The sequence below is a fragment of the Arachis hypogaea genome, chromosome 19 (genome assembly GCF_003086295.3).
Source record: "Arachis hypogaea cultivar Tifrunner chromosome 19, arahy.Tifrunner.gnm2.J5K5, whole genome shotgun sequence".
Classification (NCBI taxonomy): Eukaryota; Viridiplantae; Streptophyta; class Magnoliopsida; order Fabales; family Fabaceae; genus Arachis; species Arachis hypogaea.
In genome coordinates this window covers 13,743,248-13,758,452 of record NC_092054.1, presented here as the reverse complement: position 1 = coordinate 13,758,452, position 15,205 = coordinate 13,743,248, and the positions used below count along the sequence as shown (strand labels likewise).

Here is a 15,205-nt window from a genome sequence, read left to right as displayed (position 1 = left end):
TTATTCACATTAATTACAAATTTAACTCTTTTTCCTATAATGTTTAATTTAATGTATATGAAATTAATTACAATTTTTTCTCGCATAGTTATCAGGAGGCTGGGGGTTTGTTTTGGGTGTGGGTGGGTTATATTTAAGTAACGATGGTCTTTCTTCTCTTCTATATAAACTATCCTTCTCTTGATCATTTTCACATATTTCTTCATCTAATTTTGTTCATCTACTAAAAATGGCTTCAAAATATGCAATAGTCATTTTAGGACTTTTAGCTTTGGTTGTTATTGTTCCTTCAAAGATAGTTGCCAGAGATTTTCCTCAGACTTTCTCTAGTTATGAAGCAGGTGATCTCTTTACGCATTGTTTTGGTATACAAATAGCATTTTTTTATTATTTTATGTAACTATGTTATTCTCACATATTTTTAATAATTGATTTGTATCTATTTATTATATAATGATTGTTAGTTTGTTACATAAATTATTTTATAAAATAAGAGTAAAGTAAGAATTTGATTATTTAAAATTTTGATTTAAGACTAATTAGTTTTTAAAGAAAATAAAATTATTAATTAAGTTTTTTACGATAGTAAACAGTAGACATATATGTTCTTTCATTAATGAATAGTATAAAATGAGACGAAATTACTCATATATTTCGTTATTTAGAGTGATGTGTGTCATGTTTGGAAGCTATTTTCAGAAAAAAAATTTTACAAAAGTAAAAATAATTTTATATTTGGATATCTCATGTAAAAAGATATTTTTATCTATCAATTATGTTTGGATAAAATAATATAAAAATATTTTTTTGTTCATTTATTATGTGAAAAATATTTTTTTAAGGAAAAAAAAACGTGAATTGTAACTTTTTAAAAAATATATTTTTTTTAATTTTTTACTTTTTACTATTAGAAATTTACCAAAAATACTAAAAAATAAAAAATGATATTTTTTCATTAAAAAAATCTTTTTTTATCGATTTAACGGCATCCAAACAAGTATTGAAAAAGGTAAAGTTTTGTTTTAAAAATTATTATTTATAACAATATTTTATAAATAGATGCATCACAATAGTTAACGATACATATAAGTTTCACAGTTAAATTTTATAAGATAAATTAATAGAAAAACATAACATGTCCACTGTTTATTATTATAGAAAATTAAATTAATACTTTTTTTAAAGACTAATTAATCCGAATTCAAAAACTTAAAAAAAACTAATCGTCACTTTACGCATAAAACAATTATACAAATAAAAATGATTGAAATAAATTTAATAATTTTCTTTCGCAATGTCGTCTTTTTGCCTCTAAACTCTCTACACATAATTCCCCTTATATATCTTACATATTCTGTTGCAATACATAATTTGGATTTTGGCACTTGATTGAAAATAAAGATTAAATAAAAATAAAATATTACTATTCCATAAAACATATTTATTTATATAATTACTCTAAAATGTTTGCGTTGAATTATAAAAATCACCTTCATCATTAATATATTATTACAGGTAGTGGCATTGCCAAGGATATATTAGTTGGAGGCAACCCTGCTCATGTCCCAAACCAAGGTATATATGCCTGCTTCCATGCTTGTGTAGACCACACTCTTTCTTCTTTTCTTTTGCTTTTGTCTTTATTCCCCCATCATTCAATGCAAAATTATCTTAAATCAACTGGTACAGGTAATAAAAATAATTTTTTGTATTTCATTATTTTAAATTAGTTAATTATTAAAAAATTGGACCAATTCGATCGATTAATTAATTGTTTGATCAATTTTTTTCATTTTGACTAATTTATTATTAATCGATTTTTATAATGAATCGAATCGTTTTGGTGACCAATTCTTGATTAATCCAATCAATTAATTTTAGTTGACTATGTATTTTGATATATTGAGTTCAAATTTAAGAGGAAAAAAAGAGAACAATCATTTAATTGATTATTGGTAATAATACTTAGATATGGATGATTTAATTTAAAAAAATCCTAATAATTTGTTAAGTTATTACTTTGTGAAGAACTTTTCAAAGAATTATTGTGTATTTGCAGCATATAGGGAAGAAAAATCAGAATCAAATGTTGGATTAGACGGATTGGTTGAACAAAGTAATATGTCGGGCGTGGGAGGAAGTGTTGATAAAGATTGTGGGAGGATTTGCTGCATCATAAGTGGAGACTGTGTATGTTGCTAGAAATAAGAATTGGTAACTAAAGAAGAATGTGTTGTTAGAAATAATATATGCTACGCTAAAATAAGATGTAGACAATAAAACTCTAAATACATACACAGTCTTCTTTCGCTCCTCTGTGTTGATAAATAAGCCATGTCTTTTGACTCATTTTAGTCTAAAATAAAAAATTTAAAAAAGTAGTAAATTAAAAAAAATGAAAGATAAATTAAAGAAAAAATTGAATAGATCGACTCCATTTTATTATAACCAAAATTGAATTAGTAAAGTATTTTTCAAATCAGAAAAGTTCTGCATACAAGTCCTAATGGCTTGTATGCTTTACAAGTTCATTAACGAATAAACCCCAAAAACGCGCTGCAAGGTCTACGTCCAATACACGCGCTATATAAAGATTCCGCGTATATATAACTACCAAATTTAAAAGATTTGTTTCCTTCTTCGTTCTCCTTATTTCTAGATTTACTCGTTCTCCTTATTTCGTTCTTCGTTCTTCTCTCTTTGTAACTCCAGCTTCGTTTTCTATTCGATTTTTTGTTTTCTGAAATCAAAGTTTGAACTCGTTTTGAAGATAATGGATGATTCAACCTCAGATTGTCAGCTAAATCAGGGCGAAGTGGATTATGAATTTGAATCTAACGAAGTTCCTGAGGTTTGATTTACATACGATTACACTGAATTTTGTTGCAGTAATTTGTATAGTATTGTGTAGCTGAATAATTTGTGAACATTGACTGTGAGACTAACGCGTCAACATAAATCTGTGGATTGAATGTAATGTATTAGTTTTGATTGATTATCTGGAATTTATAGCAGACGCTCGGGTGTAGATCAGAACTTTTTTGGGTGTATTTTTTCGGGAAGTGTGGGTGTATTTACAGTTTATGGCTTTTTCTGTTATTTTAGCTTTGTTGTCATTCGGGTGTATTATATCAGACATGATTGGGTGTGTTTTTAGTTTTTGACATGGTGTATTCTGCAGCCTGTTTATTTACAGTTTATTGTTTTTTTTTTTTGTCATTTTAGTTGAGTTGTTGCCGTTCGGGTGTATTATATTAGGAATGATTGGGTGTATTTATAGTTTTTGACATGGTGTATTCTGCAGCCTCTCTCTGTTGTTGATGACCAGTTTGTTCCGAAGGTTGGAATGACCTTTACCACCCTTGAAGATGCTGGAAAATTTTACAGAACGCCAAGGCTGCAGGTTTTTCTACAAGAGTTCGGAGCACAAATAGGAAGGGAAACGAGATTAAGAATCAATTGATTACATGTAGCAGAGAGGGAAAATGGAAATCTAAAATATCTCCGACCGAGAAGACTAATCCGACAGCCGGTTTAAACTGTCCTGCAAGAATTTATATACACACATTGAAGGATGTTGGTGCTTGGATCATTTCAAAGGTTGTGCTGGATCATTCACACCCTTGCTGTCCAAGTAAAGCAGAGATGCTCAAACAGCACAGGGAACTAAGCATGTCCATTCGTCGTACAATAGAGAATAACGAGGAGGCTGGTATCAGACCAAGCAAAACTTACCAATCATTTGTTGCGGGTGCCGGGGGTCACCGCGAGTTAAATTTTATTGAAAAGGATGTGAGGAATTACATTACCAGGGAAGTGCGGAATGTTTCTGAACAAGAAGATGCAAAGGAATTCGGGAAATATTTGTTAAGAGTGAAAGAAAAGAATCAGAATTTCTTTTTTGAGCTTGAACTCGAGGAGGATCAATCGATTAAGCTGGCTTTTTGGGCCGATGCAAGAAGTAGAGCTGCCTTTGAGTATTTCGGAGATGTTATTTCATTTGACACCACCTACAATACAAACAGGTAAGAAACTGTCCCTGTTTATGATGCTAAATTAATGTATTTTTATGAATCCGCAGCAGAGGTGTATATTGGCTGTTTTTGGGTGTATACAAAGCATTTGTTGGGTGTACTTAACGATTTTCCATTCTGCACTATGGTAATTTGTTTCAGGTATAATTTGGTTTGTGGTTCTTTTGTCGGGGTGAATCACCACGGTCAGTCAACACTTTTCGGATGCTCTTTGATGAAAAACGAAGAAATTAAATCATTCAAATGGTTATTTCAATGTTGGCTTCGTTGCATGGGAGGAAATGCTCCGAAAGGGTTTCTCACCGATCAATGCGCATTAATGAAAAAGGCTTTAGAGGCCTGTATGCCAACAACAATTCACCATTGGTGTATTTGGCACATCATGAAGAAGATTCCAAGCAAATTAAACGAGTACAAGGGACATGCAGATATTGAACAAGAAATGAGCCAAGTTGTTTGGAACTCTCATAGCAAAGACTCATTTGATAGGAATTGGAATTATTTTCTGCTAAATTTTGGTCTTGTGGACAACAAGTGGCTTTCAGGTAGTGTTGGGTTAAAATCTGCAGTAGAGGTGTAAATTTAATTTTTATCGAGTGTATTTATAGTCTGTGTTTGGGTGTATTATGCAGATCTCTATGAAGACCGTCATATATGGGTTCCAATCTATCTGGATCACCACTTCTGGGCAGGGATGAAAAGCACACAAAGGAGCGAGAGCATGGATTCATTTTTTAACAAGTTTATTACCCGGAACAGCTCGCTTATTCAATTCGTCAAACAATACGATAATTACCTCGGAAGCAGGGAGCAAGCAGAGAGAGAATCAGATGCTGCAGATTTTTATACGGTCATACCGTGTGCAACCAAATCCTCCATTGAAGCTCAGTTTCAAGATGTGTACACTCATCAAAAGTTTAGGGAAGTCCAAGCGCAATTAAGAGAAAAGGCGAATTGCATCACTAGATTAACGAATTTTGCTCTAGGCTATTCAGTATATGAGGTTGGAGAACAAGTTTCCAGCTCAATATTCAACAAGTTTGTGGTTACTTACGACTCAGTTGTAGCCGAGGTAAAATGCCAATGCTTATTATTCGAGTCGAGAGGGATACTGTGTCGTCATGCACTAAGCGTGTTAAGCTTTGAATGAGTAAGTCAAGTGTCACCTAGATATATACTGGAACGATAGAGCAAGAAGGTAAAGAGGCGACACACACACATCAAGAGCAGCCACGACGAGCCACTGTTGGAGCCAATAAGCAAGAGGTTTGACCAATTGGTTTTTCGTTCGCAAAATATTTTCAAATTTGCATCCGAATCGGAGGAGCTTACTGCAATTCTGCACCGTGCGTACGATAACGTCATGGCTGAGATGGAATCATTGGAAGCCAAAAGAAAGGGCACATCTTCTTTATCTCACGAAGACGCCAACTTGGAATCCGTTAACGAGCTTCAAAGCCCCCCAAGGATTCGAACAAGAGGACGTCCAAAAAATAGGCTAGATTCAAAGTTGGACAAACAGATTGCAAATGCCACAAAGAAGAAGAAAACAAAAGTTTTAAGCGAGGTAAAAGTGATGTTCTTTAAATTTGTGGTGATTGAGTTTATTTTTCTCGTTAATAGTTTAGCTAATATGTGAGTTTGTTATATTCAGATAAACCTGTTTGATGCTGCATCAGTGGTGCATTCAAATTCCAGCCAATATCAAGGACATGTTATGAATTATCAGTTCAGGGTACCAGCAGCAGGGGATAACTCTTTGGGTGTATAGTTACAGAATATGGGTGTAAAAGAACTGTTCTTTTGGGTGTATTTTTGTGAATTTTCTTGTGATTCACATTTTACATATAGATACATATATATACTTCGGAATCTTGTTTTTATGTTATAAAATACTATTTGTTTTTTTTTTTACAACTGTTTAAGGGTTTTAGGTATTAGGGTTTAGGGTTTTAGGTTTTACATGTTAGGGGGTAAGGGTTTAGGTTTTAAGTGTTTAGGGTTCAGGGTTTTAGGCACAAAGCATCAGGGGGGATAGATTTCAGGGTGTATATTCAACTTTCTTTGGGTGTAAAAAATCGCAGGTTATGGGTGTATATTTGATTTGATGTTTTCCTTCATATTATAGTACCTGTAATTCATACATTTTGAATACAGAAGACAGAGTTTAATTATTGAAAGAAATTTCACAATAAACTGCATTATAATTGTCAAATATTTATAACATGTCTTCCATTTGTTACAAGACTATATAACATTTACATTAAGCAGTGTCAACATCTTGAGAATCTATCTGACAATATAGACTCAATAACAACAAGGATGGCTTGGACAGTCTGATTGCATTACTTCCCCTAATGGCTTCATCTTTGTCTAGATTCATGTCATGAAATAGAATCCGGGAAGCATATTCTACTCTAAAGTGGTCCACCTCGTCTTACAGTAAAAAAGAATATTCTGTTTAATCAACCATGTTAATTAAGTAATGTAATACAGAGTTATTTAGTTTTAAACATATTTATCTGGGTCCAATTGTCCCACTTATACTTCCACCTCTTAATGTTTGCGGGCTCAAATATCTCAAGCCACTTCATTACGTAGATAGCACAGTCATAGCTGAAAACAGAAAAATAAATTATAAATTACATATAGGAAAGTTTAAATTTCAGAGTGAAAGATTTATACCTTGTCTTTTGGCTCGAGATGTGAAGGTATGGTGCTACAATTTCCCTGTCCTTGTCCTTTGATTTCATAGGTGCCCCCCAGCATATACTTTAATTCGTGAAATTACATATCCCTTAAAACACAAAACAAATCAGTAATACATGAATAATTTCAATAAAAGGATACACCTAAAGGAGTTAATAGTTACCGCTTATATTAAACAGAAATACACCTAACTATATATATATACAGAACACAAAACCAACTTACAACAAATGTATTCAGCACAGTTCTTGCATTGGAAGGAGATTTGTTGTGTAATGGGTCGACTATATAAAATTTCCTCTTTCTTGTATCAGCGATCCATAACCACCAATGATGTGAATGGCAAACAGGTGTAAATATCTAAAATATGTTCAGATTGAACACTATTTTAGTTTATTTGGCACATAAGTAAAAAATGGTAATAAGTAGTTTTAGAAATGAAAACTCACATAATGATGTGATTTTAATTTTTGAAGGTCCAAGAAGGGTATGAACATTGGGTAGTCTTCCACCCTGAATGGCTTATTGTTTTTAGGCTGTAAGAATACCCCCTCTAGATGATTTGCAAGGGCCATGTTCTGCAAAAATTGAGAACAACCAAATGAATCCAGAAAATACACCCAAACGAATAAACAACTGACACCCAATTGAACACAGAAAATACACCCAAATGAATAAACAGAATACACCCAATGTAAGAAAAAAAATACATCCTAAGGAATGCAGAAAATACACCCAAAATTTGTTGAAGCAACCCTTACCACAATATCAGGGGGGAGACAGTATACTTCTTCTTGAAACCTTTGAATATTTTGTTGGTTTATGATGAAACACATGGCAGAGACAATCTAGAAAAAGATGCCAAAATCAATTTTACATCAATCAGGATTGTAGTTAATTTTGGTGATAAAAAAATTAATGTTGTTGTAATATTACCTCAGCTTCTATATGCGTTTTAGGCGCGAGTGATGCAAGTGGAATTTTGACAGAGTGTATATATCTTGGGCTTGGAGTCTGCAGATATTGTCAAACTCATCAGTTAGCTCATCTGCGTAGGTCTTCACTCGTATAACCCAGTGATAGCATTTCTGTTTCATGTCAGTAGTATTTAAATTCGGCCTGACAGGAGTTTCAAACTTCTCGAAACTCTCTGCCCACTCTCCTTTGGAATCTGTGAACTTTTTTCTTTTTTTGTCACCCCACCACTTGCAATTTTATGTACCAGATCCTCTAATTGTTCTAGCAGTTTTGGGGTTTCCGTAGTTTTTGCCATGTGTTCATCTTGCGTTGACGTCCCCTCCTGCGTTATTGTTTCTTCTTGGCTGGAATCAATGAAGCCAAGGCTGAATGATGGCATCAGATCTTTTTTAGGAATGTACGATGCTGTCCGTGCCATCATTATCAACGCAGCAGCGTCTTCTGGGGCTGGATTACTGCGTGATCATGTATAACATATTATAACAATAAGAATATACGGATGATAACCAAAACATTGATTTTACTCTAATGAACTTATATTTTAGATGGAGCTGGGGGAAGTGTGGGTGTGCTTTCTTCGAGTTGTTGGGGGGTTCAGGAGTGCTGCACGGCACATAAAATTAATCATGACGTAAAAAAAAAACTATTCAGGGGCAATATACACCCAAACTATAACCCAATATACACCCAAACTGTAACCCAATATACACCCAATATTATTTCTTACGTTTTTGTAGTTCCTTCAATTTGTAGCAGAGGGGTTGGTTCATATTCTGTCTCAGGTGTTTCTTCAAGTTCTGGCACAGTGGTTGTTTGGGACACTGGTAGACAAACTTGAATTGAAACTCTAAACAAGAAGAAAAATGAAAGGTTAACAATGCCTTTGAAAATAAAAAGGTTATAAGGTTGAAATATTCTTGAAAAACTCACATTGCAAGACCTTCGGACGGTGTCTCTTTCCTCACAACCATCATATTCGAATCAGCCGGCTCACTGGCTAACTCTTCAACCAGACTCAACCTAAAATACACCCAAAAAAAGTCAAAAATATACCCGAACAATTCAAAAGAAAGACAGGCTTTGTTTTTTGAGAACTTACATACTTGCAGTTTTTGTTTTTTTTTCCTGCCTTTTTTTTCTCGAATAAAACAATAAAGGGCTTTTTTTCTAAAAAAAAATATATACAGAATTAGAAGTAGAAGGTAATAAAAGAACAAAAGTAACGATTATTTGAAAGAGAAATTACATGCTCTCTGCCGGTCTGTTTATGCTACTTTGTTCTGTGTGTCCTTGAGAGGAAGGATCATCACTTCCCAAGTTTACATCCGGTATTCTAAATAGAGTTCATGTTATTCAGACAAAATATCATACAGTTAAATCATGATAACAAGATTTTATCAAATAAAGCTTCTTACGTTTCAGAGGAGACATAGTGACCTTCCGTCGATCGCAGGTCAGCTTCCTTCTCCCTGCGAAACAAGAAACAATTATTAGAAAAGAAAACACCCTAAAATCTGAAATATACACCCCAACAAGACATACCCCTGTGCAGCAGAATTTTCATTGTTTTTCCTTAACAATTCATCTAGATCTTCACTTCCTATTTCAGATCTGTTAGTACATTCATAAAAGAACATGTTAACAAATATAATCATGATGATAGACGGTAATATATCTTACAAAGTACTGTACCCATGATAGGATTGATCTTGTTCAGGAGATGAATGCTCAACAACAACCTTTTTCTTTTTGGATTGTGTCCTGGGTGGAAAAAACAAGTATGAATCAGAAATAAAAAATTAATTTTATCACAAAATATTATCCAAAGAAGTGCTTACTTTTTTGGTGTTCTTTGTGTCTTTTTCTTTTTCTTTTGCTTCTTCACCGATGATGATTCTTCGCTTCTATAAGTTAATAAGAGACACTCTGTTAATATATGAAATCTTGATAATAAAGCCAAAAGAAAGGAGTAATAATTTCAGAACATTACTCATCAGTTGATTCAGATTCGGAATCATAATCCTCTTGACTCTTCTTTCTTTTTTGGAGTCCATTCTGGAAGGCAAACAATCATTATTTAAAACATACTAAAGATATAAAATACACCCAAATGAATGCACAAGATACACCCAAATGAATGCACAATATACACCCAACATAATAAACAAAATACACCCAACTTAATAAACAACATACACCCAACTTGATAAACAAAATACACCCAAATGGGTCAACAAAATACACCCAACTTGATAAAGAAAATACACCCAATTATGGTGCTTACTTTTTTCCTTTTTTGCTGGGTTCTTTTCTTGGTGAATCCTCTGAGTCTTCTTGAGTCTCAGACTCAGAGCTAGAACTGTCACTATCAGTTGTTTCTGTCTCCGAAGACGATGTTGAACTTGCCTTCCTTTTTTTTGTTTTTTTTATTTCTTGTTTTTTTTTTCTTTTTTCTCTATTTTTTTCATTTTCTCTCTTGTTTCCGCCATCTTTACAATCCCCTGAAACATTAGAAATTTTAGTTAGCAGCATTCAGGTAAATAAAATACACCCAACATATTATGTTCACTTATCATATTTTCCTCTATTTTCGCCCTCATTCTTTCGACCAACTGCTCCTTACTCCAGTTGGCAATCCAGGGTTTTGGAGGTCTTTCTGCCCTCTTCTTGTCTTTATTTTTAGAAAGATGAAAGTAAATTATCATCAGGGCAAAGAGGCAGCCATCAATTGCCTTTTTCTTTTTCTCCTTGTAATCGGTTATGCCCTTGATGATAAAACTCAAAACATGCCCTCCCCAGTTTCGCTCTGTTATGGTCACTACAAGAAAATAGAATATTTGTAACAAAAAATTTGTATCAAATTTAAAATTGTTACAAAAAATAGTATTTTGTAATAATAATTAGTGATTGTTACAAAAGGATAATGTTTTGTAACAACATTACAAGTTGTTACAAAACATGATAATATTTTGTAACAACCTGTTTTATTTTGTTACAAATTATGTTAGTTTTTGTAACGAGATGGTGTTTTGTTACAAAATATTTTTTTGTTTCAAAAACTCCAATTGTTTTGTAACAAAACAACTTTCTGTTTTAAAAACTCCAGTTATTTTGTAACAAAAAAAATAACTTGTCACAAAATTCAATATTATTTGTAACAAGTTAATTATTTATCCTAAAATATAAGTATATTTTATAACAATTTTTTTTTCAAAGTGTAAAACACTTTAAGAGTAAAAAACATTGTGTATATATTTTTTTTAAAATAATTTTATTTTATTTCAAAAATTAAAATTTTTTATATAGTGTGTAAGACGTAAAAATTTTAGAATATCTTATTAAGAGCTAATTTAGATTTATTTATCATTAAATATTTTAATCTCTGAAATTATTCTATTAAAGATAATTAAACAAATTCTGATTAATTGAGTTTAAAATAATTTAAAATTTTATCTGATTTTATAATTATTAAATTATTTTTTATATTTAAATTATAAAATTTAGCAAATGTAAAATAATAAGAACTTTATATGATTTGGTTTAAATATTTTAGATTTTAGAATTTAATACTTTAATTTTTATAAACAAAGAAAATTAATTATATTATCTCTAATACTTTAATTAGAATATTTTATTAAAATTAATTTGTAAATTTATGATTAAATAATATTTTTTTAAGATAAAGAAAGTTAATTGTATTACCATGTATTTTCAATTAGAGTAATTTATTAAGAATCAATAAATACTTTTATATCACAAATAATATTTTAAAGTTTAGAGATTAAGTTAGTTTTTCAAATATTAATACTTTATACTCTAATTTTATTAAAAATATTTTACTCAAATTAAATCCAAAATTTCTAATTCTATACACAAACCCTAACCCTTTTACCCCACCATCTTACTGCCATTCACCACCGCCATCCCTTCCCAAAAACTCAATACTCAGCTACTTTTGAAAACAAACGAAAAGAAAGAAAGAAAGAAAGAAAGAAAGAAACAGAGGGAGCGAAGAGGAGAAAGGGGGAGAAGAAAGGGAAACGTCGTCGCTGCTGCCACCGTCGAGGGAGAGAGAGCACGTCGCGAGCCAAAGACGCCGCCAGGGAGAAGAGGAGCCGTTGTGCTCCGCCGATGACCAGCCGCCGTTGAACTTCAAAGAGAGAAAGACAGTGCGCGAAGATGAGAGAGAGGGGAAGCCGATCCTGTCACCGCCGTCGCACCCAGTCGCCATTAACGTTACGAGAGCTCGTCACCGTCACTGGCGAGAGTCGTCGCCGCTGCTGTTGCTGAAGCCACTGTCTTCGTTAGTTACTCAGTCTTGTCTCTGTTTTTGGTCCTCCTTGTGTGCCGAAGTCACTGCTGCCGTGATGGATGGTCGTGGGGTTGTTTGTGCTTAAACAAAGCTATTACTGCTGCTGCTCCCTGTCGTTTGTTCCTTTCAAGTTTTAGTAAGTTGTCCTTGTTCCAAAACCCTTATTGTTACCGTTCTGTTTTCATGGTTGATTGAGAATGCTGAGATGTTAATATGTTAGGGTTATGTCAATACCACTACAAATTGTTCACTGGCATTGCCGTTGCTGATCCGATTTAAAGCTATTGCTGCTGCTGCGGGTTAGAACGAAGTTAAAGTCATGCTTAATTTTGTGGTTTTCGACTAACTGAGGTAGGGGATTTGTTTTAAAAATAAATTTTTTAAGTTATGAATGCCAATAAAATTAAATGAGTAACTGTAAATGATTTATGATTGCTTTGTGTGAATAATTGTTAGTATTGAGTTGAATCATAGCTGTAATTGGTGATTGATTTAATGATTTAATGTAATGATTATTGATGATGTTGTGTATTTTGAAGTTATACTTGCTGCTAGTACTTGTTGATGTTGATTTTGTGTATGGAATGTTGCTATGGCTGCTGGAAATTGATTTTATGAATCAGAACTTGAGATATGTTGTTATAGATGAGATGCTGAAGAATGGATGCTGTGATAATATGGTTACGTTGCACCTATGATATGAAATTATGATATATTGAATTAAGAGTTCTTGGGCAACTTTGGTTAGTCAAAAGAAAGTTAGAAATATGGTTTTAGATGAATCCTAGGCTTGAATATAGGAATTGGTATGTGAGGTTGTTGGAAATACTTTGTGTAGAATTTCTGCAGAAAACTGCATAATTGGCAGCAGAACGAATGACTTTTGGGAGTAGTCCAGACCTAATTTTTAGATGAAACTATTTTTCTGTAAAACTTTAGTGTGTCTTGAATATTCCATAAAAATTTCAGGGAATTTGGCCAAGTGGTTTGGAAGATATGATTTTTGAAAGTTTAGTGGTCGCTGCAGATTTTTCTGGTTTTCTAGTTCTGCAGCACCAACTTCCAAACGCTATAACTTTTAATTTAAACAGAATTTTGAGTTAATTTCAAAAGGATTTTAAAGATCTATCAGTCTATTTTAAGTGAGTACAAGTTTCATATGCATATCTGTTTGTAGACTTAGATAAGTCACTTGAAAGGTCGGTTGTTTGCTGAAAACTCTGAACTGGTTTATGAAAACAGGGCTCCACTTCCAATTGATAATTAATTAATCAAATGAAGTGATATGAACCTGAATCCTGATAATGTAAACTTCATTTTTAATTGATCCAATGTTGAGTACTGTTGTTGTGTGCTTGTTAATACCACCAATACTTACTGATTTTAATTGTTCATTGCTTAGTCATGGTGATTCTTTTAATTATTGAATGCCAATGATATTTTTTCTTATAAATGATAATGAGTAATGGTTTGGGGTTTGGCTTGAATCCTGAAACTTAATTGAACTAATTGTATTTGCCCACCTATCTGCAGTGGCTGAAGATGATGCTTTCTTGGTCAAGCAAATTGGCCAGAGTTTTCGGTATTCTAAAATAGAGGTATATTCCTCTTCTTATATTCATGAATAGTCAGTTTTGTTCCTTGTTAACATACATGCATCATCTATGTATGGAAGACTAAACATAGATCGAATCCATTTTCTTATCAAGGCAAGAAGGGAGGAACAAATCCAAGCTGCTCATGACGAAGCCATGTTTGGTGCTTCAGCACTTCCACCTCCTACCAGTACTGACAGTGAGCCTGAAAGGGAGAATGAGAAAGAAGTTGATAAAAAAGCTGTTGTTACAAGCCTCTTAAGTGAAATGGTAAGTGGTTTCACTGCAGACTTATATGGATAAGCATGATGAGTCATTTAAGTAATCCTTGTATTTGTGTATGCATTTGTTGTTGAATAATTTCTCACATTAAGTTATTATTGCTGCTCTATACTTGCTGTTGGTTGCTGCTGATTTTTCCCCCTCATTGCTTGCTTGTTGAATGATTGTTAAATTCAATGAGAAATGAAATGCTACTGAGTTATTGTTGTTTGTGTTGGAGTAGATGATGGTTGCTGAACTGAGATTAGTTTTATTGATAAATCTGTTGCTCAAATCGTTTAGTTTGGCTTGATTGATTTTCTATTGAATTAATGGATAAACTGCTATGCCCCTGCTGGTTGCAAGTGTAATGGTTATTGACTTCAATGAATAGAATGCTGCCTGAATCCATTACCTTTGTTCATTTTACTGTTTTGGGTGTTGTATGATGGGCCATTGATTGCTGTTCTGCTGAGTGCTGCTCTACTTCTTGGTGGTTGAATTGGTTTTAATTGTTTCCTCATGTTTTCTTGCTAGAATTGGCTTATTTACTTCCTTCCTATGAATTCATTATGATTTTTTGTGTTTTTAACTCTCAAAGAATTCATATGGAATTTGAATTGATTGATTGAAATTGTGAAATAGGCAAATTTACTGCTGAAATGCTGCCGAAATTTATCTTAAGCTGTTTTCAATATTCATCTTTGATTCTATTAATTGATTGAGTTGGTATTTAATTGCTTTTGGTTTTCAACTGTTGCTAAGCTCAATTGATTGATTATCCGGTTAAGTGCTTCACTGTTTTGGTTGTTGGAAGCTGGAAGCTTGGGTTTTGTTATTCACTATTTGGTTGTTGTCCTATTTGGTTGCTCAATTAAACTGCATTGTGTTGTTTGAGCAAACAAGTTCTATTTGACGAATTTCTGTATCAAAATAGACCCTTGTTTGCTACATGATTTCTGATTGCCTCAAGATATTTCTTTTGACTATGCACCTAACTTTTTGTTTCGGATTTTCTTATTTATAGGAGTGCTGAAATGATAACCACATGCTACTTTGAGGGCTCAAGAATATTTTGATTCAGAGACACTAATCTATGTTAGAACTTTTAATTTTTGGTTGAACTTGTGCAACACATATAACTTGTAGAACTAATCAATGTACTCACTAATGTTATTTTGTTTTAAAACAATTTTAGCTAAATGAGGCATGTTTGAATTATGTATATTTTTACATATTATATAAATGTAGATTTGCTTAATAAAATAGTTAATATATTAGTTAATTAAAAAAAATGTTACAAAATCAAGTTATAT

General features: G+C 32.7%; 1 protein-coding gene across 1 annotated transcript; it reads left to right on the top strand.

The window, feature by feature from the left end:
* The first annotated feature begins 212 nt into the window (after positions 1–212).
* On the top strand, positions 213–2,277 carry LOC112777379 (uncharacterized). Its single transcript, XM_025821728.3, has 3 exons — positions 213–341; positions 1,516–1,575; positions 2,060–2,277. Exons 1-3 carry the CDS (start codon positions 230–232, stop codon positions 2,200–2,202), a joined length of 315 nt encoding a protein of 104 aa, XP_025677513.1. The 5' UTR covers positions 213–229; the 3' UTR covers positions 2,203–2,277.
* The last annotated feature ends 12,928 nt before the right edge of the window (positions 2,278–15,205 follow it).

What these genes read in the sequence shown, in the direction of transcription:
- LOC112777379 (XM_025821728.3), top strand. Translation starts at nt 230, where the DNA reads ATGGCTTCAAAATATGCAATAGTCATTTTAGGACTTTTAGCTTTGGTT. An exon ending in TTTCTCTAGTTATGAAGCAG is followed by an intron (nt 342 to 1,515) that starts GTGATCTCTTTA and finishes ATATTATTACAG; the next exon opens with GTAGTGGCATTGCCAAGGAT. An exon ending in TGCTCATGTCCCAAACCAAG is followed by an intron (nt 1,576 to 2,059) that starts GTATATATGCCT and finishes GTGTATTTGCAG; the next exon opens with CATATAGGGAAGAAAAATCA.